The 25,798-nt window shown below is 32.6% G+C and overlaps 1 protein-coding gene across 1 annotated transcript in view; it reads right to left on the bottom strand.

Moving 5' to 3' along the window:
- Positions 1–25,798, bottom strand: part of LRRIQ1 (leucine-rich repeats and IQ motif containing 1) — a gene marked incomplete at its 5' end in the record, with an annotated part of 101,690 nt that overhangs the window by 11,246 nt on the left and 64,646 nt on the right. Inside the window, 3 exons of the mRNA XM_010183442.1 lie at positions 3,535–3,655; positions 8,876–8,936; positions 10,540–10,663. Coding sequence (XP_010181744.1) covers positions 3,535–3,655; positions 8,876–8,936; positions 10,540–10,663 — 306 coding nt within the window. The remainder of the gene's footprint in view (positions 1–3,534; positions 3,656–8,875; positions 8,937–10,539; positions 10,664–25,798) is intronic.

The raw sequence follows: 25,798 nt of genomic DNA, 5'->3' as shown, positions 1-25,798 counted from the left end.
GAATCTTACAAAACTCTGACTGTAAGCCACTAACCATCATGGCTCATGTATGTGTACTAAAGAGAAATTACACATCAAGGAAAAATAAGATTTTTTCTGACCGTTTTTACAAAAGTAAGGTAAGTTTATGTGAAACTGAAAGCCAGAAAATACAATGAACGAAAAATCATTCTAACACACCTATTTTTGCAACTTATTGGCACTAGGTATGACAGAGATTAAGATCTTAGCAGTGGTTAGACAAGGAGATAAAAAAACCCCCAAAAAATCACCCCCAAAAACCACCTCAAGAAATAGAAAAGAAAATTAGTTTTCAAGGAGCATAAAGAAACAACTATGATTTCTTGAAGGAATGTAAAGTACTGTGTTTCAGAATATAACACACTGGCCACCAACAGAGGCAAGGTTCTGAATTAGATAGATAACTAATCAGTCTAACTCTTTCATTAGGTTATACATATATTTTACTTATTTTTTCTTTAATACTGGGTGAATTTAATGCACAGTCAATTTTTCCCTTTGAACATATAACACAGAACCACATCAAATACTTTAAGTGCACAAATGCTTTCCTTAAACTGATATATACTATGTCCACAGCATTTCCTTCATTCTTTAATTCGTTTTGTGTTGTCAAGGAACAGAATTAAGTTAGTTTAGGATTAATCTACCCCATACAGATTTTTCAGAAAAAAATAGTAAATTTGGGTGATAAAAACCTTAAAATTCTTTAACTATGAATTCTAGGAACCTACCTTTGGAAAATAAGATCCACAAAAAGTATATAAAAGTTGGACAGGTCTCCAAAATATTTCTGAAAATATTGACTTAGCCTTTCTAAAAAACCCTCTGATTTAAAGGATAATAACTTTGAAACATTGCATGTTTTCTCTTTACAAGAACATGATCATTCATGTACAGTAATGTCCCTGTAGTATATAAAATGCATTTTATTTCAGTATTATATATATTTGAGGGTTTATTTTGAGTAAATAAACCTAAAAATAATTTATCCTGCATTTTTAAACCTCACTTTTCAGCCTAAAGGATCTCAGCAATTTGATGCAATTACTGAATTACAAATTGTATATAAAGAAACATACATGATACTCCCAACTAATATATCTGATATATTAGTTGTGTGGCATAGTTTGCCAAAGACTTTCTACCAATAATTAAAAAGAATTGTGAGTAACAACCAGGATTACGGATGTTGCAAACTGAACTTAGTAACATTTTATTAATTAAAGCCTGACTATCCATTCAGGTTGACTTCTCCTGAAAAAATGGTAAAAGAAATTGATTTAAATATTTATTCAACTGGCAGCACCTCTAAGGTCACAGCATCTTTTCTAAATTATTCTGTAATATAAGCACAGGCTAACTCAAAAGGAATACACCTACTAAATCATTAAAATAGTTTCTAGGCTTCTTCATCAAATATTTCAGAAAGCAAAACTAAGAGAGACAATACAACAGGAAAGTATTTTATAATAAATACATTATAAATAAAGGCAAATTTCTAATGTTTTCAGATTAAGGATACCACTGGGATAATAATTTGGTTTTGATCATTGAAAAGCAACAGTCTTTAGCAAACAGAGCTAATATAATAAACATGTTTATATACTGCATATAAATTGTACATAGTTAGTAGTAATGTCTGGTTAAATACATAATATGCCTTACAATCTAATGCACCATCACCGTGTAAATTCTCAAATATGTAATGAAAAAATTTATATAAATGCACATACAGAAATGTATGTAGAAAGATGTAAGACCTGGGCATTTTTTCCCTTAGTTCCTAGACTGCTGAAAAGAGAATGAATATATGAAAAATTGTGCTGTAGCAAATGTATACTTTATGAAAATTCATATATATTACCACATGGTGAACTGTTTCTCTGTCTCTCATACTTATGACTCTGCCAGTTGATTGCTCTTTCCTGCTCCTTTCGTAGTCTCTTCTTTTTGAAGTTATAATACAATGACACTTTTTTTCTTTACCATTCCCAAGCTCCTAACATAGGCAAATTTTACATACTCATCTTCATTGAAAGAGCTTTTATTTTTCTGGATGGCGATATAATGTAGGTTGCACTCTAGACAGCAGTTATATGTTAAGCCGAATGTAGTGTATATTATTTAACTAAATTATTCAAGATATGCATACATTCTATTCATTATATAGAAATATGATAATTATACCATTGACATCAGTAGCTTAGACTTGTCTCCTTAATTCAGGATCTTAGCAGTTAGGAATCTCATCTAATTTAAGTGGTGGGGCCTAATCACTAGCCAATGGAGAGAAGTAGGAAAACTCAGAACACAAGTTATCAAGTAATTATTTTCTAAGATGGCAGGCAGAAGGAAAAAAATCATATTCTTTCTCCACAGATGCAATTAACTTAGACTAGGATGATAGATTTTATCTAATCTAATTTTAGGAATGTAAATCAAGTGAATAAGCAGGGACAAATTGTACTCACTGTTATTTTTTGCACGTGGTGGACTAATATAATGTAAATAAATCTTTATTCTAAAGCCTTTAGAAAGTATGTCAGAAACATAGAGATATCAAGTATTTTTACATGTTTTTCTTGAATTTTAATTTGCTTTCATTGAAAATGAAATGATAGTACATACGAAAACATAATAAAAAAGCAAACCTAGCAATTACATATAATTTATGACATAAACTGATTCTTATTTTGACATAAAGCATTTCAAGAAACCTCACTACTTAACTGGTTTTAGGAATTTCAGTAGTTTTGCCTAAGTTATTTAATAGTGCTTATACTTCCTGCAGCATATATTTTTGGAGTGTACAGTTTTATTTATTTGGAAAAGACATTGTATGCAGGTGACAAAATACAGTATGTCATATTATTAGAAAGATATTAACATTTTCTTCAGTTATATTACACGAAGTAAAATATGAAACTTTAAAGATGCTATTTTATTACTTTCAAGTATTATTTTTTCTTTTTTTCAACATATAGAATATTTTGATAATTCCAACGATATTAGTGTGGTAAAAATATAAGGCTTTAAAAGGTCCTCGGTCTCTGAGCTATATTAAGTTCAGTAGGATGCATATACTACAGCATAATTGGCAATGAACATGACAGAAATCTGTGGCTTGATTAGGATATGTGTTCTGGTATTCAGTTAACAAAACATGTATTTTTCAAACTTCTTTTGAAAAAAAAAATTAAGCGGAACATTAAAAAAAACACTCTGTTTTATGACGTAGAGAAGAGAAAATGTTTTAAGAACTCCATCATCAGAAGACCTAGCATACATCACAAGCAACTTCTCATGGGTTAAAAATCAGAAGAGGAAAGTCTATTGAGGTAAATCATGCAGTTTTTAAACAGAACTGTATAAAATGTATAAAAAGGTTTAGGTAAGAAAGAAACAAAGTTAAGTAGCACGTGTTATTAGGGATTCTAAGCATGCTGAGTTCTAGCTAGCATTTTAAAGTGATCTTTAAAACTGATATTGAAAAAAAACCCCATAACTTACTTGAATATCTTGCTGAGTGTCTGTGTGGCTGCTTATTTTTTTCTCTGTTCTCAGTCAAAGCACTTCCACTGGCCATGGAAACAAGGTCTAAATCCGTGTCTTCTCTGCTTACAGGGCTTGCCTGGAAGCAGTGGGAGAGAATGTACACAATCATGAAACAAAATATAACATTTTCTGAATGCAGCTCACATTACTCCAAATAAACAAACAGGGTCTGTCAAACAACCTTCTTCAAAATGATACCACAGTCCTTTATTGTTGCCTAGGCTGAACAAATGCACTATGTCAAAGCATTTTTGTAAATAAGAGCCGATCTTAAAATTGTGGTTTGTGATCTGAGTCAGTACAACAACAAAAGAAAACATTTTAGTACAGTAATTTTGAAGAAAATCAATCTTGCAGATGGCTGATGAAACCTTAAACAGCTTAAGATCATTTACTGACCAGTCTATAATTTAAGTTACAGTTGAATGTCAGAGATGTCATATTGGATTATTTTCTGCAATATTTATGTTTTATCCAGGACACGTATCAGTTCAATCAGTCAAGGGCTCAGTAAGTAATTTAATCTTTTAGTTTTTTGCTAATTAACTATAACCATCAGACAGCATTTTAATTATACTTTAGGTAAGGGTACCATATTAATTATAAACTTCTAACATCTAGTGGTGGTACATTTTGGCATGAGGCACATTACCTGCACATAAATATGGGAAAATAGAAATGAAAATCATATTTCATTTTAGCAATGGGTCCTTGTTTGGGGAACATGTAGGGCAAAGGTTAAAAATTTGACCTGCAATATATGACACAATGTAAATGGTAGATTGTTAGTTTTGCATAAAGGACTTCGCATTTACTCAACAAGAACTCCCTTTCCTTGAAATGAAAAACTATTCAATGTCAAAAGGAGATATTTAACAATACTATTGACTAGATACTGAGGACTAGTAACAAAGATGAGGAAAAATCAGACACTGCAGAAGAGCAATCTATAAAATTCCCAGTGTAGAGCCAGTCAGCTGGAAGCAGGGAACGTAAGGACACAGTTAAATTTTCTAGTCTCTGGATATTCAGAAGTGGAGTCCAGGAAGCAGATTAAGTCATTCCTCTATCTGGAATGAAAAACCCCAATCCTTTCAGTAGCCAGGTGTCTAACTGAGTAGAGTCCTTCTTTAAAAAAAATAAACAACCAACAAAAAAGGAAAGTCTACACTAATGGTATTGTCACCAAACTTTTGCATAATATCATAGTGACCAGATTGCTCGATCAGGAATCGAGAGACTGAGTCTCAACTCCTTCCTCGTGGTGTTGAGGCCTGCAGCTCCCTTTTTTTCATGAAAATGCCATTACTATAAAGTTGTAGGCTATTCTGGAGAAGACGATCTCCAGACTTCCTGTTCAAACCAGCTAACTGTACCAAGAGCAGCATTGCACCAATGCAGACAGGCTTTGTAGTTCAGTCTAAGTTAGAGAACTCAGATGAAATGGAGACCTGTTTCATTTCTTTGTCTTTACTCAGTCACTGTTTAATGTAAAATTCATTACAATGTTCAAGCATTTTCAAATCAACAACTCCAAAATACAGAGATTTTAAGCTCTTTCTTAGTGACTGCACACCCTTTGTGTCAGCATAGAAAGTTTATTCCCCGTTTTCTGATGCTTGCCTTTCATATGTTTAATGATCATGTTTTTAAAGTTTTGCTTTGTGTGGGCAGCAGGCTGTATTATTGCTGTGAATATCAATATTTTATTTCTCTTCCATAGCAGTGTCAAGAAACTTTGAAAAGAGTAACAGTTTTATCCTGCCAACTCTTTATATTTTTGGCCTTAGTATTTACAGTCACTTTAAGCTTGGAAGAAGTCCGTATGTTCAAAATCTTTAAATAGTAAGCTTTCAGGCTGAGGGAGCTGGGTCTCTTTAGTTTGCAGAAGAGGAGACTGAGGGGAGACCTCATTCATGTTTATAAATATTTAAAGGGTGAGTGTCACGAGGATGGAGCCAGGCTCTTCTAGGTGACAAACAATGATAGGACAAGGGGTAATGGACACAAGCTGGAACACAGGAGGTTCCACTTAAATTTGAGAAGAAACTTCTTCTCAGTGAGGGTGACAGAGCACTGGAACAGGCTGCCCAGAGAGGTTGTGGAGTCTCCTTCTCTGCAGACATTCAAAACCCACCTGGACGCCTTCCTGTGTAACCTCATCTAGGTGTTCCTGCTCCGGCAGGGGGATTGGACTAGATGATCTTTTGAGGTCCCTTCCAATCCCTAACGTTCTGTGATTCTGTGATTCTGTGTGATTCAGTCTTTCCTTAGTAGAAATAATGCAATCATTGCGATGCTCAGAGAGATTCAAACCAATGGAATTGATAATTTTTATTTTCTTCTAACCTGTCTAAACACACAGCAGAAGTTCTCTAATGTACCAATTCCCAAAGACCCAGAAGGCCACAGTATTTTAAACAACTAACATTTCCAAGGAATTATTATGCAATTCCTATCATCATCAAATCTGAGGCTTCATCACCTTGTAAACAACAAAATTCAGTGTTATATGCTAGATTTTAATAGTGGTGTCTGTCTCTCTGACGTAAAATATTTTGTTACTTTCTTTCAAATAAAGATAAGTGTTTTCACCCAATTACAGTCAGAGTAACATTTAAGGTTGTATTAATCACTGGAGCAAGCTTAATTTCAGGTTTGTAAAGAACCTGATTGAAAGTCCTCTTTAGCTAATTAAAACCTTACCTTTTACATTTATAGCTTAGAGCCAAAAATTTGGAGGAAATTTAAGATACTTGTACGTTTTTCACAGAGTGTAGTACTGGACTTCCATCTGTAGTGATTACCAGATTTTAACTCTTCAGACTTTTTGTCCTTAGTTTTATTATTACAATCCTTTTTTTTAAAAAAAAAAATTAACTGGAAAATAATTTCAATGAGGAGGAATATCTGACTAGTTGTCTACTCCTATGTTAAATTATGAAGATATTCTGTTACCTCCTGAGGTAAAAAGTGCTTTTTTCAAGTTATATCTTAATGATTTGGAGATACTGATTAATAGTGAAGTGGTTAATCATGTAGATAACTTAAGCTACATATAAAGATGAATCAGGAAGTCTATCCCACTTGGCATTTAGAAAAACCATATTAAGTTCAAGTGCCCAGTTTAAACTGTAAGTTAGCATGTCTTCCTCATCCATTATGTAGTAGAAGTAGTAGTAGTAAGCAAAATCATTGAAATGACCAAGATTAACATAAGAAGGTCTTAGTTTTACTGCAGGTTACTGCATAGGGTTTGTTCTCCAATAAGAAGGGCTAAGAGTTTATTGTTAATATGCAATCACTGAAATTAAAATATCAGTTAGAAAATTATGTTAATTGAATACTCTCAGAATGCAGGTTTATGTAACACATGCAAATTAGCGATCCTAGTACACACCAGGAAACTTTATGATCAAGTATATGGTATACGAAAAAGCTACTGGAAATGCCCAGGAATGCTTTTCTCTTCTAATTCTTTTTTTTGTTTGTTTTTAATGTATATTTTCTTCTTTCAGTTTACCAGAACTTTTCCTACTTTTTGATAATGATTGTAGCTAAGTGTTAACTTCATTTTTGTCATGATTTCACAGCTTTTAACTGGGTTACTATGCAAAAGCATTAGGAATATGGTCACGTTTCACATTTCAACCTTTAAATGTTAAGAGAACCCATATAAACTTGAAAACTGTAATTCTTCAGCTTTCTGTATGTACAAACCTCATCATTATTTCATTGCCCATATAGTACTGCTTTCTGCATTAGAGATACATTTTACTCAATTTTCTATTTTTTGACCTATCACATTTTTCTCTGTATTTCATTCATGTGGAACAGCTATGTAATTATGTGGCACAGGCTGTGACAATCCCATAACATTGCTGGTTATGTGGGCACACCACATAATACTGCTGTGGGATTGCAGCAGTATTTTGTGGACAGAACTGCTTACTGTAAATAAGATACAATCTACCTATGTGCACATATGCTTACCGATAACCACATAATATGTAATTTAGATAACATTAGTAGATTATGATTCACTCAAATTAGAGCAATTACTGTTTTAGAGTTTCCCTAACAAATAACTATTAGTGTTGCTGCAACCAAACCCCATGACAACGATCACCCAGTTCAAGATTTCAATCACTAAACTTTACGAGCAACATAAGAATTGAATGCACCCTACACCACAGAAAATTCTTTGACAAAATCACACTTAAAAAAAACAGTAATAATAACATCTAAGTCTTAAAAGCATTTGTGTAACAGTGAATTTTAGAAGAGTTTATGGAAGTGTTTCCAAAACATGCATATTGCGCAGGTGGTGAAGCTAAGGAAGACAGAGGTTAGAAAGAGCCAGAACTGCACCGAGTACAGAATGAGGCACATGACACATCATTAATCTGGGAAATAGGTTTTATGCAACATTTTACATTTTGTATATGAATATAAGATACTACTTCTGTATGGTTTTTGCCCAATTTTTTTAACCTCACATATTTATATCAACATTATTGCTAATTTGGAAATAAAATGTAAAGTGCTTATGTAGTATAAATTGTCCTGTAGGCAGCATAGCACTGCTTGCTATAAAAGGAACTTTTGGGTACCTCTGACACTGAGTCTTTTTCTTTTGTAAATCTTCAGATTGTTAAATTGCTCACATCCCTCCTCCTGCCAACCTACAGAACTACCCTTTTCAGAAAATACAGTTTAAAAAAAATGCTGCAATTAAAAGAATGAATCATGAAAAGAGTAGAGGGCATTTTATAATGTAAAAAACTATGGAAAAGAAATCATAGGAATAAGTCTGACTTTATACACTTTTTAATAATGTCACTGTATTAATACACTAGTCCTACTTACTGTCTTTTAATAAATGACACTGTGGTCTTATTGGAATGATTTACGTATGTGACTTACCAGATTACCAGAATATATGTTTTCACTCGATAATGCAGTTAGTGCTGAACCATATTTAATTTTTTTAACATTTTTAAAAGGTTGGTTTAGAAGCTTTAACGAACACACACAGAGCATTTGATGTCTTAAAAACAAAACCAGTATCAGATTATGAAACTAAAACACTATGTACACACATGGGTTCTTGTGTTCAAACATTTTCTTCCAATCTCCATCAATGGGCAACTTGATTGCCAGAGACAACATTAAAGAATTATATTAAATAAATAAAAAAAACCCTCCCGGTTGTTTTTACACTAAGTATGCATTTGATAACACCATCAAGACATAGCTGAATTCTGCAAAATCCAACACAGAAACAAGTTCTTACCACAAGTTGTACTCGTCTACTGTCACATATTGCAGGATCTAACTCAGGCAAAAAATGACAACTGGGAAAAATATAGAACAAAAATGTCAATAAATCCCACTGTATTAGGTTCACTAAAAAACCTAACCAGAAACTTTTAATGGAAATACTCCTGCTTAAGTAGAAAGGATACTATTTAAAATAAATCCATGGTTAAGATGTATCAGAGTAACTAATACTAATTGATAAAGCATCAGAGTAATTAATATTTAAATACTTGTACTTAACATTAACACCACCAAATTATTAACAATTTATATTGTTTATTCCTATGATAGAATGCTAATTTAAAAGTATAAGTGTCAACAAATGCAACCATGCATGAATTTTTGCATGTACTGACAAAAAATATAGCTAAATTGGTTCTCACATTACTTTACACAGGGGCAAAATTATTTTCAGTCACATTAATGAATCAGCTGTTCTAAACAGTCTACCAGTGATGTTCCAATGGAGATCAGTGGGACTTTAGCTGCATTCAAAAACGGTATCATAATCTTAAAAAACGTCAGTAAAAATACTAGTGCATAGCTAGCACACACCTGCAGAGGTAATGTAATGACATTTAAAAATAATGTTTTATAAATTTCTGTGTCTTACTTTCAAACATTATTACATGTTTCGTTCCAGCATTTTAATTCAAATTAAAAGTCATGACAGTTATATTAAACAAACACTTGGAGGTTTCAATATTATGGAATATGACTGACAGGTAAATATAAGGAATATGTGCTGCCTATAATTCCTACAGTCATTGATACAATTTAGAAATGTGCAATATTTTTCCACAGAAAACATAACAATATGCAGTCCTTTTCATTACAAATTAAATACACTTTCAATGAAAATAAAGTTAAAATGCTTACACTAAATTCACTGATTGCCTACTGACACCTTGTTTGTTTTTATTAGAGGTGCTTGGCGTTGTGTCTACCAATGACTTCATTAAGATATCAATGGTTTATATTTGATTTATTAATAAAATATACTTCCTATGTCTTCATGTTAGCTTAGAGAATGAGATCGACCTTTTCTTTAACTGCATTGATATTTCACCTGTTTAGTAACCAAAATGAAATATATAAGGAACATGTTTAGTACTTTTTGCTAAATTATACTATAAAGATGTAAAAGTTTGGTTTATATTTGGCAGACAAAATATAAGTACACACTGCCTAGTTAAAAAGTGGTTTTTTTAACCTCCTCAATCAAACCTAACAATATAGATATTGTTAGATTATTGTTATTGTTAGGTTAATATTACAGTTGGTCTAATTACATAAAACCACAATATATTCCAATAATGTTATAAAATATACAATGAATAAGCACTTTTTCCCCATACTCTTTATATTATAAAAGAACACCACATTGCTAGCATAAAGCTATGTAGATATTTATCTGAAGATATGGCACTGCGTATCATTTCATTATCACTGCAGAAGAAGTATCTGTACAGTGAATACTGAACCAATTCTAAAGGGTACCATGTTTGGGACCTGGAAACACGGTGTACAGTCTGCTAGCTAGAAAGTAATGTTTGTTTTAGAACTATTAATGTAGGTTTCACTTTACAAGATAAATTTAAAATTAAAAAAAATACAATTTAAAGTCAATGACCTCACCACTTCATATTTTTGGAACTGGCTGCTTCCAAAAGCTGTGTATTAAGCCATTGATAAGTAAAGTCATTTCTACATAATTTTTCATCTAAGGTAGTATCCAGCTGAGAAAATTCTTCTTTTTTACCTGAGGAGGAAAAAAACATACTCCTGTTTTTCATTATTATTTTAAAATATAATATTTTTAAGATTCCCCAAACAGGCTTTGAGCATATTGCGAAAGAAAAAAAGCAATTACTTTCTTTTCTTGCAAAGCGTCTAACTAACCTGAATTTCTTCAGATATATCTAAGAAATGCTTTTAAATTAATTTTTCATTTTATGGTTTATTTTCTCTTTTGGGATTAAATATTGGTCTTCTGAATAAATTTATTTTTATTGGGAAATAAACTCTCTTTTATACTGAAATATATGTAGAAATACATATTATACATAAATTGCTTGTCACAGCCTCATGAATGTTGCTTATTGTGCTACCTCTATTAATTAAAATTATAACAAATTAATTATATTAAACAAACTAATTTATATTTACAATTCTATTTATCAATCTATAAGGTAAAAAAAATAAGCATCATATACCAGAGTGGACACATGGCAATCTTATTCCTCTGATTTGTCTTTTACTGATATAATTCATTAAGACATTTTAATGGCAATTTCTGATATGGGATTTCAAAGCAACTACATACATGATATTATTTTTCACAAAGTACTACCTAATTTTCAGTGTTACAAAAGACACCCAAGAACTGAGAAAGTGACATTATGGAAAAAAGCTGTGTAGTTCTGGAGATCCTTCAGTTTTTGAGATCATTCTGCTGAATAACAGATACGTCTTGAAGAATACGGAAGAGGATGTCAGAATTGGAAAAGCCTGCAGAGGAAGTGTCAATGTTGCATGGGGATGTTAATGGATTAGAACAACTTTTTATTTTCTACCTTTATACTTGAACTTTATAGATTATTTCTTTTTGGAACCTTTGACTCAGGGACTTTATGAGACATCAGAATTATTTTTTTTTTACCACAGTTTTTTGGTTTGATTATTCCTGTTCTTTTTTCAAAGATTTTTTCTTTCTGATGGTGATAGGTGAATTCATCAGCTACTAGAACTTGCTTAGTATACTGTAGGGGCATACCTGTCCTTTTGCACTTGAACCAGTAAAGAACGTAGGTCACCTCAATTACTACCAAGTCCATTTGCCCGCTATGAATGATTTAACTATTAATAACTTGCAGGGAGCTCATTGCTTTTATCTTTTAGATCTACGGGAATATTGTTGAAGTATCATAGCTTCTTATTTCATAGTCTGAAATACAAATGTATTTTGGTTGTGCTCTCCATTTATCATGGTACAGAGAAACTCTATTCAAATCAAATCCAATTCTTAGGCTGAATGTGTTCAATTGCCAAACCCATAATTAGCCAATTAAAATTAGGCAAGGTCTTGGTCCAGAATATGAAGTCACATACATCTTGCTGTTGACTCACAGACTAGAATTTAAGCAGAAGAATTTATCCTTAGCTGATGTAAAGAACTCTCATTTACCTCCTTAGGAAGACAGATAAGAAAAAGCTTGGATGGACAGTCACTGTATCTACCCGAACGAGGTTGTGAGGGCTGACTAAAAAGGTCAAGCGGTGAACTGCTCAATCACTGCCAAATATTAAAATATAAAGAGGCCTAACTACCATTCCAATTAAGAGTTCATCACCTTCCTTGATTAAAGTGGGGAGCCATGTGCACTTTTCTAAGTTTATGATACTGCCTTTCCTTCTTTCTGGTTCAGGACTACAGTTTTTTGACCTTTGAATTTGAAAATTTATAGGTTCTAAGTTTGCAGCTACACTGGTACCCTTATAGCTCTTCAGATGAAGATCCTGATTTATAACAGCAGTAAGAAACATTCTGCATGACTTCATAAGAGCAGTCCTGAAGATTGAACCTTCTGCTTTTCAACATATCTTCTCCAATGATGAATAAATCCCCAAGAAATTATCTTTTTGTCTTGGATTTATAGAAAGGTTTGTCCAGTATTACCATCTTTCTCAGAAGAATTACTTCTTCCTATTAAAAGGATCAGTATTATTTATGCATTTACTAAAATGTTTGTTAACTTTTCCTCCATTAAAAGGGAAATCTATGTAGGAATTTAAAACTAGCATTAGAAGTTCATGTCTGAGTCTGTGTGTCAGTGATGGTCAAAAGAAGATTCACATACAATAAGTGATAATGATTTGCCTTAGTTGCAGTTTGAACTTTTGAGCAAATTATGCTTGAAACACAACTTGTTTTATTTAATGACATTTTATTTTCCATTTATATTTATTTATTTTTGCATGTTAATAATTGAAACAGTATTGAAACAAGAACGTGACAAAGATAAAAGTGCACACAATAAGTTTGGCTTTTTTTTCCTTAAAATAATATATGCTATTAAACAGAGTACACTTGTTCCATATTAGTGTTAATAGTGGCTTTTTTTCTCAAATGGGCATAGATTGTTCAATAATTTGTTTAGTAATGCTGCAGAAAACTCTATTCTATTTTCTTATTGGGAACATATCCATATTCTTACTTCTTAATAGTAATATTTCTCTTTCTAATTCTAATGAAAATAGACTATGTTATGAAATAAAGCACAGCCTTATCATTTTTCTATTTCACTTATGAACATCATGTGTTTGAGGATCTGGTGTATAAGTATCATTAACATGCATTTGCTTGATAGCTTTGTTAAATGAGGGTTCTGGGTTTTTTTTTTTAAAACCTGGACCTGATTTTGTAGAAGTACTAACACTCACAAATTCCACAGAAGTTCCAAAGAGCTGTAAGCATTCTGCATCTTTGAAATAGATCAGACCTATAATCTTTAATTGTTAAATCCAGGCAACTTTTAGAATATCAAAGAAAAAAGGAACACATCAAAGGAGGCACAACTTTGTCAAAAACCAAATTAATCTCAGAGGTATTTAAAGTATCATACCCTCATTAGATTATCACTTCTAAGCTTTAAATCTTTTTGATTTTTTTTTTTTATATGACACACACGTTAATAATTTAAGATTGGAATAGTCTTACATTTGGCATTAATATAGTAATTATTTTTAGGTGTTACCAATTAATCATCTGTACATATACTGTGCACTTAGGCCAGATCAAACACAGCTTTCAGAGGCATCCATTGTCATTTTCCTACAGAATTTGGACATTTAAGTAGAGAGAACTTATTCAGAAGAGCCTGAGCACCTGAAATGTCCTTGGAACTGAACATTACAGGAAAATAACAAATCCTTTTCTAGATCCCCAAATTGACATGAAAACACATAAGAACCTGAACTTTGGGATCTAGAAAAATGCCATCCTCCATCTGTCACATTTGTTTGCTGGGTACGCTTACAGACAGTACAACTCATGTTCAGTTTAAAATATGGATGCTACTTATGAACTTTAAAATGGACTTATCTCTGGATACTCCATTGAGTTAAAAGAGAAGGGCTAAGATCTGTGAACTACTTCTGGTGAAGTCCCTAAGATCTAGGTAAGAGTCAGTTTTCTTCTCACAGGTTTTTCCTCAAGATTGATGCATGCTGTGCCCTCAGCTGAAGCAGCTTTAAAGAAAGGACTGAAACATACTGAAAGGAAATAGATTGGCATGTGGAAGCCAGAGATTCAAATCTCACCAGAATCACAGAATCTTAGGAGTTGGAAGGGACCTGGAAAGATCATCCAGTCCAACCCCCCTGCCACAGCAGGATCACCTAAACTAGGTTGCAGAGGAACGCATCCAGGCGGGTTTTGAATGTCTTCAGAGAAGGAGACTCCACAACCTCTTTGGGCAGCCTGTTCCAGGCTAAGAAGTACCTCACACCCACATTCCCCAGTACTTGGGTAAGTGTTCTTAACAGTAAAGCAGTACACAAAAATAAGGACAAGAGTTACACAATGTCTACATTCAGGGTGATCTTTCAGATTCTGCATTTTAGTTTTCAGATTCTCTGCCCAGGAAACGCCAATCTTAATTGTTGTAAATCTCAGTTGTCAATTTATATGCAAGAGGATGCTAAGGAACCCGACTCAACATAGTGATTTTTTTTTTTTTTTTCAAACCTATTTGTTGATGATGGGAAGATAAAAGGTCTAACTTTAATATATCATATGTTTCTTGAAACAGAAATGCGTGGAGAAGTCTGCACTGTATCCAACCTTTTACAGTTAATTTTGTGTTTAGAAGGTGATTTAATTAACTTCAAAACTTGCTTCATACAGAGTACAATACAAACAACGTAAGAGAGTAAGAAAACTAAGACCTACAATGTGAAAAAAGGGCTTGGAATTTCTTCAGCATTCTAAGTTTTCCTCCCTTAATATAAAAAAATCTGTGACCAGAGTTAATTTTCTCAGTATGTATTCTGGGAATGATGCTCTTAATATAGGAATTAAGTAGCTGAGCTTGAGTATAAAATTCATGTCTATGCTATTAATATATTGAAATTTTTCTTATCTGTCAGTATTCTTGTATACATTACTCGTGAACAATATATATTATGAAGATGTGTGCATATGAGTCTGTGTATGAGTGTACAAACTCTATTAAAAATTATTCTGAATGGAAATGAAAATCATATATATATCCTGCAAGGATTTTTATAATTTCTTCTATGTCTTCTACAAAGTTGTGTTATAATACACATTACGAAATAATCTTGAAAACTTAAACCTAAAACTCAACCTTTAATCTCATTTTCTCTATATGTTAGTCAATTGGCATCAATTCTGTCATAATTCATGAAGAACAGAAAGCAAGGACAACATGAGTAATATCAGTGCTACCAAGGCAAGAAACTGAATAATGTGGAAACAGACAGAAAAATCATAATAATAAAATCCCCCACAGCTCCCCCACTCACCTCACCAAAATCATCCAGCAACTTACAGTAGAATGTAAGAGAAATGAGTGGAATTTCTTCTCTTCCACAAAAAGCTTGTCACGTTTGTCAGAATTCTACTTTGCCAGAAGTCCCCAAATACACCTAAGCATTTTATAACAATCACTACACGCCCCAAATACCATTTTTGGAAAAAGAATGGTATTTAGAGTGGTATTTAGCATGGTCACAGGTGTTCAGTAAATACATTTCTATTAGCAATATATATAAGATTTCTAGTTACTAGTATCATGTGGCAATAATTGGTACAGAGTTCTTTTCACCTAAAATTATAGTATCTCCAGATAATGTCAGTTTATCTACAAGTTGGGTTTGGAATTTTCAGATAGTGAAACACATATGTTTCTACCTTAAAAACACAGAAACTTGTTTTTGACATAGCTATACCATATGTGTTAGTTAATTTTAGATGTTACTTCTCCATCAGAGTAACTTCTGATTAAATAAACTTCTACCTTTAGGACTAGAATGAATGAAATAAAAATATTTATACCAGTGTCTGAATGAGTTCACAGCTGAATAAAAGATATTATAGATTTTTTTCACAAGCATACCATATCAGGTTATGATCTGCAATATTTCTGGATGCTTAAAAAGGCATTGTCAATTACACCACAACATGAACATTTTGAACATGGGAGTGCTGATAAACTCATAAAAGCACATCTTTCAGAAATTATGAAAGCAAATAGTGAAAGGAAAAAAAACATTTCTGAGTTTCTGCTCTAAAACTTGTGCCCTTTTTCCTCTTTTTAGCAGGTATTTCAGATTTCTTTCAGATTATAAACTCTACTATATTACTATTCCATCTGCAAACTTCCTTTGCTTCTCTAATCTCCTCTCTGCTATTGTAATAATCTTTTTACCACATGACTGTTCTTGACCTAACCCTCACACTAATTCTTCCTTCACTGAATCCAGGCATTCACCACACCTTCAATTAAGACCATAGTCTTTATTTTGGCTGATCTTTTCCTCTCTGTTTTAATTTTTTTTTCTCTGTCTTTTAGACTGTGCTCTATTTCTGTGTGATTAACACCAGTAATAAAGCTTCACCTACTTAGTTCATCCTGCTTCAGTGGTTACCACATTTCAGCCCGTGCTTTCTGTGTTCTCTCTTTGATGCCTTATTATTAGATTATGCAAAAGCTGAACCCTTTAATGGAGATTCCTAAACCACCAAAACTGAAAAAAATTCAGCTACTGAATTCAAGGAACACAGGATTTCATACTTGAGCCTTCCCACACATTCTTTTCTCTTTTGCTACTTGTTCCTGCCTCTGCAGAATATATGACCACTACTATTTATCATTATTTATTAGTATTAATTCCTAGATTATTGGTTATGCTCAATTTGTTCTATTCCCCACATTGAGGCAAATTCAAGTCTTAGTCTTCAATGGTGTACTTTTAAGACATTCCACTTAAAGCTGTTTTTCTCTATTCATATCATAACAGTGTCAATGAAGTCCTCCCAGCATTTCTTTATTATTTAATCTCTTTCACTGCAAATCTCTGATTACACAAATATATTGCAAACTACTACTCCATATTAAATTGCTTATGCCTTTTATGTTTCTTGTGAACATGGCACATTTCACTTTGAACTGCTTCATAAGTTCAGTTTCCTGGCACTGACGTCAAGGCAGAATGAAACATCATTCCTTCCAATTTATCCAACTTTCATGGAGTGTCACCACTTTCTGTATTCCTCCATTTACATTAAACAAAATTTCTCATTTATCTTCTATAACTTCCTTCCTTCAGTTTCATAACATGACATTTCCTAAGACACTCAACACCTTCCCGAGTTGATCTATAAACCTGAAGGAGTATTTCACCTGAGGTGTGTATGGGAAACAGACACACAAGCAATTGCTGATTTCATTTCTTGCTAATTTATGTCTGTTCTGATCTGATTCAGGCAGTGAATCTTGGGTAAGAAACTGAAGATATATTGGGGAAAATAGGTATTTAATAGTGGAGGGTTTATAGCAGTAATAATGTAAGAATAGGTTGCTTGAGTCAATTAAAAATAAGACTCAGAGATGGGAAGAAAAAATAAAGGAACAGTAATGCACTGGTTTAATAAAGCTTCACACCTTGAAGGTGCTTGAAAAACCAAAAGAAATCAAGGAGGATTAAAAAAATATTTTGAAATTGTATGTTTAGGATTTCCATGCTTAGTTATCCTTTAGTAAATGTAAGGAATAAATAAAACAGAAGTAGATTGAGCCTATTTTGCTCATCCTTATGGCCTACACTCACATAATTTCTGCTTAGTACAGACCCTATCTCTAGTTTTTCTCATAATCTTTGGGAATTAATAAACCCCCTAATGATGGATGTTCTCTGGTGGAAAGAGGAATGTTTTTTATATTGCTCAGGGGAAAATTAAGAGATGTTTCAAATAAAAACTTTTTAAAAGAATATTTTGATAGTTTTTTCCTATGCATTCCCAGTTCTTAACATTAACTGACAGAAACAATCAAGAACATGAACTTAGTTGCTCAGTAATGAAACAGGATTCCCAAGCAAGAAAAGATTATCACTTCGTATGGAGTACAAGCCAGAGGAATACCTTTCTCTAAATTCAATAAACCAAGCAAAATGACTTAAGACATCAGATCTTCCAAAGGAATTCTCAAGAAAACAAATACAAAGGAACATTCTGTAAGGGTGCAGGAGGTCTAACTACTATGTTGTCTCCAATCAAAAGGTCAAAAAATACAAAATACAATAAAGTTTACTGAGTGTGACCACCATTAAGGCAGATTTTGTTTGTACTGAAGGTCTTAAAAGTACAAAAAAGGGACAAAAAAAATCCAAATCCTGCAAAAGATTAATCTAAACCAACAATTTAAGGTTGCTATGTAACAAGAAGATACATGTGCCAAGTATTAAAAAAAAAAATTACTTGGGAGCGGCATGAAGTTAGACAGTAAAGCTGACTTACACCATGTTAATAATTGTCTCAAGTAATTAAAAGATGTAATTTTGTATCACAGCTTGGGAATGTACATTAAAAGAGTCTTTATTATGTTCACTCTTGAGAATAAACATTTTTTCTAGTTACCTGAATAATGTATGAACTTGTTTTTAAGAACTCATGTTCATCAACACAGATGATTGATGTACATGAGTACTATGTGTGATACTTATCAGTGCAAAGTAATGCTGAAAGTGAAATAATGAAATTATTTTATGAATGACAATAGGTAGTTCAGTTATTAATATATATGAATTGGTTATATTTTCTATCTATTATGCATAGATATAATTTTCAATTTGAGTGTTTTATTTTGTGTAGGTGAAACTATTTCTGGCTTATATTCAGATGTTGACTTAAAATATCTGTTAGCATTCGATGAAGGTACTGTGACAACAATTCACAGCTTTGTAAGTGCAGCAATGCGTAACAGCAGAACTACTCTACACTGTCAAATATACATAAAAAGTCTACATAAACTAAGTGCAAGGCTGCTGTTTAATTTACTTTATAGTAAAACCCAGAGGTACCACTGAAGATCAGGCCTGACATTATGCCAAACTTCGTATAAACAAGGTTTGATTTAATGCTCATTGAATTAAATGGAAAAAAAGTCTCAGATAGACATGGTTCTTTTTCTTAAGACTCTACATCTAAAGTGAGTTAATCCCCAAGCGTGTACAATTCTTATATATTTATGTCCAGCTTAAAAATAGGCATAGATACTAAACTTACAAGTGACTATAAATAAATATAGACATAAAAGTACTAATTCTTCTTATTAAGTTATATTTAATTGGTTGATAGATCATGAAAGAAAATAAACAATATGAAATTCCATGTTTTATGGATCTATTAAAAGAAAGGGTATTCTATTTGTGAAGAAAGACAGGTAAAAAAGAGATTCCAAGATTTGCTTGTAAGTTGCCCCAGGTTACTTCTTAATTCATGAGGCTCAAAGAGCTTAGTATTTTTATAGAATTTCTGGTTAATTGCACTGAAATTTTCAGCTTGTAAACACATGAAAAATGCAATAATTGAAACGCAGTATATAATTTTAGAGAAACCAACACATATTCAAGAGTATTAAGCCCCAGGGGAAATGCAACTGACTTAATTATATTGATTTTGGATCAGCTATAGTTACAATGGCACAGTTCAGGTTTTTTTATATCCATGCAGAAGTTTGAATGATTTTACCTCACTGAATGAATAAATCAGAGTTGAAAAAGGAATAAATTAGCCCTGAGTCCTCTTTTTTTAATGAGAAAATGAACAAAACAAAAAACCCAGTTCTGTTACTGAACAAAACCTAATCTTCCTTAAGTTTGATTGCAAATATTTTATTCTTAGAGTAGGTATGTTTAGTTTCTTTATTACTAAACTTTTAAGCTAAACTTGGTACTAAACACTCAAACTCACTCACATATACCTACCTATTTCTATGTATATATATATAAAATTTGATTGAAAAGGAGGGAATAAATATCATGATGATTCTGAATAGGTGAATTTGCCTCATACGCATTTTGTTTATATTTGCAATAGCTTTCAAGACAGCCATAACTAATTAACTTAAAAGCATAATTTGTTTTACTTGTTGCCTAACAACAGGTAAAACAGTTGTACATTCCTAGCTTTGCTTATTCGTAGCCAGTTATCTAAGCTCCATCAAATAGTACAGAGCACTAAGGTCTGATCCAAAAAGGAGTGAAACCTCATAAATTCCAATTAGGTAAGCAAACTCCCATTTGAGATTAAGGAACTTCAATAGCTAATCTTAGACTATTTACTCCAGAAGAAGGGAACAGATGATTATATTATGAGTTTTACTACCTTATAGACTAAATTAGGCTATGAAAATTTTACTAACTTACATGGGAATTTAGCTAAAGGGTAAAAAAATATGATTTAACTGGCCAAACTAAGATCTTACTTCCACTGTTACAGTTACTGTCATGAAGAAGAGCAAACAGCATTTCATTGCCAAGTTTGAATGTAACAAGAAAATATCCACTTTTTACCTTATATTGGAAAACTTCTTTTATAGGAAAGATTCTAATATAGTTTCCTTTTCATACAAAATATAACAATTTTAACACAAAGTAATCTGAGTGAAAAGGCAAACAGAATTCTTTAAAACATTTGAAGAAATAGAGAAATATTAAATGGTGATATTGACAGAAATTTTTTTAACTTAACGACAAAAGAGAGCACAAAGCATTACTTTGTTCAGCAAGATTTTTCTGCTTTTCTGAAAAGCTAAATACATTGATTAGAAACAGTATCTTAGAGCTACTAATACAGAGGCTAGAAAAAAGTTATCTGTATCTGCAACAAGAATACAAAAAAAGTATGTAAGTAAATACAGAAACTTGTCTGTAATGTGTACCACGGTTCTTGAAACTCTCAAATCTTTGAACTTCTTCATATTCTGGTTCTGTGAATGTATCAAGGGACAATAAAAATGGAGAAATGTCTGAACAGCATCACCATCCTCAAGGCAGTCAGGTCTCTGAACAGATTCTTCTTTGGTATTCTGGCTAGAAGAAGAGGAAACAGGAGAAAAGAATGCAGTGATGTGGCGAAATAGTCACTAAACCAAAGATATTAATTTTCAATGATATTTAAAAAGTCTTGATTCTACTCACCTTTTCCTGAAGTCCAGACAGATTCTTCAGCTTTCACCTGACTAGTCCTGAATGACTACATCTCACAGTGCTCTGGGTTCTCATCAGTACTGTTGCCTTGTGCAACCGTATTAATTATTCAAAGAAGAAAGGAGGTTTGCCCCTAATTTTTCTATAATGAACAAACACATTGTTGATAGGAAGTCATAGACATATATAAGAATCCCATAGGGGAAATAAAACAAATTTCAAAGTAACTAATTAGCATGATGCACAGATAACTTGCATGCTTAGTAATACAGTGAAATAATAGTAAATATTCACGGAAAGGTATAAAAACCTAAAATCCCAAGCAGCCATAATTGTGGAAGAAGCAACTTTTAAAATTTATTTCAAGTAATCTTTTATAAATATTTCCATTTGCAATAAATGAGAGATGTTTGAAAGAGAATTTTGAATACAGTGCATACAACTCACATGGTATGATGACAGCCTATGCAGTGTTTTAGCATATGTAGACCAGACTACAAGTAGAGCCTGACAAAAACTAAGAAGGCAGACCTGGCTAAGAGTCAGGAGTCACGCTTATTAAATTGAACTCTCAGGGGTATCATGCAATCAGAGGTCACAATCGAGGCAACAGAAGCAATGTCACGATATCAGAGAAAGGGCCAATTCAGACCTGCTCCCTGACAGGCAGTGAGGTCACGGCTTGCGGCAAATAACTGTATTAAAAGGGAATATTCTATGCACACTTTTAGGACTGTCATCTGAACAAACAAAGTCAGGTCACTGGTAGGTTAAATCAGAACTTTCTGCCTTAGTAGCACATAACTTCCTTTCTTTCTACATTCACTACTAATTTCTCAATTACAAAATATGCATCAGCTACTAAAGCAAATACTCAGTAAATTTAACTTTGTAATACACAGTAGTGTTTCAATTCTCCCTTTTTAAAAGCTAAAGTCTATCTTTGACAAAAGATAACTCTGGTCTCTTAATAAACTGAAAATTACCAAGCTTAAATCATGCTGGAAAACAATAAGCATGCAAGAGTTTTAGGGAAATCACTTTCCACAGTCAATTTCTTAGTAAAACCTAATACTCAATCTACATTTATAAACCACTAAAAAAAGTTATTAACAATCTGCTTGTTTAATGATGATTGCGAAAGTTAAATAAAGTTCTTTTGTCTAGCTACATGGATTTCTTTATCTTGTTACCTGGACTGGGTTATGTACAAGATTCTACAAATGTAGCAATGTATGAAATCATGACCATGTTGAATTATTTAACCTGACAATAAACCTGCAAAGGAAGAACTATTCTAGACTGTCATGTAAATACAATTTCATTCAAGAATATTTATGCAACCTTTCTTAAGGGTATGAGGAAAAAAAAAATCCCGGAAAATTCAGTATTTCTACCTTTTTTATACACATAGTCTAGATAAAATATCTGCAGTGCATACATCGAAACAGCACAAACCGACAAACTGCAAAAAACTGCTAAAATGTTTCTGTATTACACATAGTAAGAATTGAACTGTAAAGCTATAAATTTGGAAGATGTATATTAGAGAAATAACACAGCATAGAAGTTACAGAGATATCACTACATGCTTGTACATTTTCATTAAAATATTTGAGTTATTTGCAATTCCTTGTAAAATCATTCAACTCTACCATACATACTATTTTATAGATTATATGAAACATGCAGAGTTAGTACCAAATAGCACAAATTTTTCAATACCTAGATTTCAATTTTAGAGACTTTCTTTAATATTTTGCTTGAAAAATGTTGCACATTACCAAAATATATTATGCATCTGAACCATAACATTATTCTTTATAAAAAGGAATGAGATTTTAATGTGTGTTCAATATTAAACACATGAAAATGGCCTTTCTGAAATGCTGTAGATCTCTGACTTCATTAATAGTATTTATTCTCCATAACACCATGGTTCCCATTACAGAATAGGAAAAAATATATTTTATAAAAAGCTTTAATAAATTACATTTTCAAATAAATGAAAAGCTCTGGGGTGAAGGTCTTCCTTCAATACACCTCTAAAAGTACTTAAAATACTCAGAGGCATTGCTATTAAAAGGTATAGCTACAGGAAAAAAAGTTCTTTGTGATTTAAAAGGTATCATGTCCAATTGAAACAAGTTTTCTATCTATAAAATATTTCTAAGACTAAATTATATTCCTTTTTCATAGCTCCACACCAAATGGAAATTATTTTGCAAGATGAACATTTGTGCAACGCAGCATTCATGATACTTTTATGGACACAGAATATATTTTTTGTGGCTTATGTTAAAGTATCAATTGCATATGAATATAATTTTAATGCTCGAAATACTATGGAAAATGCTTGGAATATATCTGAAGATGCACTTTTAATGACCTCTTCATTAGCAATTGTGTTTTTGAAGTGTAAAAAGAGTGTTGGGTATTGTTCAGTAAAAGCAAAACAGAAAAACAAACCACCTCAATACTGAATACAGTCCCCAGGCATCCAAACAGATGGCAACAAATTCAACAATTACTTTTAACTAGACACACTAAATCCAAGTGCTGTAACACTTTAAGTATTTTAGAGGAATTTAGCCAAACCTATTCTCCCTTACCCCCTCCAACCAAATCCATTTGGATCTAACTTGTTGCTAAAATTATCTGTCTTCTGCACTCTAAGACCTGGGTCACAACCTTACTTAGGGACAGGAAATAGTTATCAGGTCACTGAATGGTCAAATGAAAAAGGATTTGAAATGCTTCAGTACTCAGGGGTCTATTCATCTAAAATGATTGCCTTATGTAGTATTAAAAGTTGTGAATGTGCAGTCAACTTGTACACATCTACAGCGGCTGATTTGCAGATACCTACACTCCCTAGCTTTTGGGCATAAAATGTCAAGGAAAGGAGAAAAAAAGAGAAGTAGAATCTCAGAAGATGCACTACTGTTACCTTATTCAACAATGACAGAAACTAGTTTTTAACCTCTTATGACATTCTGGGTGAAATCTCATTCCCAGTGAAGTAATCATTAGGCAGATATTAGCAAAAAGCAGTAAGACTTTTTTTTTTTTCTTTCTTTTGTGCAGTTCCTTTAGGGTTAAAGATTAGTAAACTACTATGCTATGAAAGCACAGGTGATAGCCTACACATTGTATAACAACAAGCTTTGGAACAAAAACTATCTCTAGCTCAGAGACCACATTTAAGTCTAATGCACTAATAAAGTCCTGATACCACCACAAATTGCAACAGTTCGCAAGACAGTGAAGATGTAAACAAAGACATAATACACAGGCAGGTGAAATATGTGGTCAGAAAACTTTAACATGTGAATATAGAAACCCTGAATACTAGAACCAGAGTGAAAATTCATGATAAGTTGATATGTACCTATGGCAAATATCTCCTGTTCGGGAACTTCAGGCAAGTAGAAAATCCTTTTTTTTTTTTAAATGGAATGTGAAAAGCAAGACTATTACTAAAAAAAATATAGTATGTCTACATCATTTATAAATATTCAGACACTGAAGTTCACTGCATAAATGCACATAAATGATGTTTTACATATTTTTAAACATATACCATAATTTCAGGATTGCTTCATTCCACAAATACTGAAAAAATCCTACAGTATCATTGATGGACAGGAGGCTAGAAAATTAGGCACAGATTTTATTTTTTACTTTTATAATAAGAAACTGGGCCACTAGAACTATGTAACTGAAGCTTGAGTGTGTGCACTGTAAGGCCCCTGCAGTCTTTTACAACTTTTCAGCGTACCGCTGTTGTGAACTGGGTTTGCACTCTGCCAGCAGAGCAGCTCTGACCCATGGAGAGCACTCCTTCAGATCAACACTGCCTCAGGCTTTACTGCTTTCTCCAAGAAGTCTTACATTTCAGGCATCAAGTTGAATTTCTTCTGGAGATGATTAACCCAAACCCATGACAGATTTTTTCCAAGATATCCAACTCCTTTTGTTTATTTTATCCTGGCTCTTTTTGGATGTACTGGACACAAGTAACCTACTCATTTTACATGTTAAAGGGCTGGTGGAGAGCCATTAATTCCTTAAAATGAGAAAATATTTCAATGTGAGAGTTCTGTTGTGTGAGCTCAAACTAAATAATAAGAAACAAAGCCATAGAATTCTGATTTTAAAAGATAGATCCCCTTCCACATGACAGGTTTCTGTAATGCATTTTCATCACATTTCAGGACAGATCTTACATTCTTTGGAAATGCATTATTCTGTCATTTCTGTCAGCGCTGTATAGTTTAGAAACTGCTTTCCTAATGTGGCATACAGATTTAAAGCCTGGGAGATACATAATAATTGCATTTTACTGTAAACATGGCAATTCAGCTAGGAGAATTGCAGCAAGGCTAGATTTAAAATGTGGTTATTAAATCTTTTCAGACCACAGCTCAATAAAAATGACTTAATTTAGAAATGGCTGATTATAAACATTTCACTTCCTGGGAGCTGATGCCATCTATATTTTTCCATTTAAAACAGCTAATTTCTAAAAGATGAAAACAGCTAACAAATTGATTCAATGTCTTTTTAAATGTTCTCAAATAACAAACAACAAAAGAAAAAGATGAATATTAGTATTCCACTCTCAGTACCTTCTCTTAAGTCTCATGCGTGCAGATAT

This window comes from Mesitornis unicolor, unplaced genomic scaffold, assembly GCF_000695765.1.
Source record: "Mesitornis unicolor isolate BGI_N332 unplaced genomic scaffold, ASM69576v1 scaffold26354, whole genome shotgun sequence".
Lineage (NCBI taxonomy): Eukaryota > Metazoa > Chordata > Aves > Mesitornithiformes > Mesitornithidae > Mesitornis > Mesitornis unicolor.
This window is presented reverse-complemented; position numbering and strand designations above follow the sequence as displayed.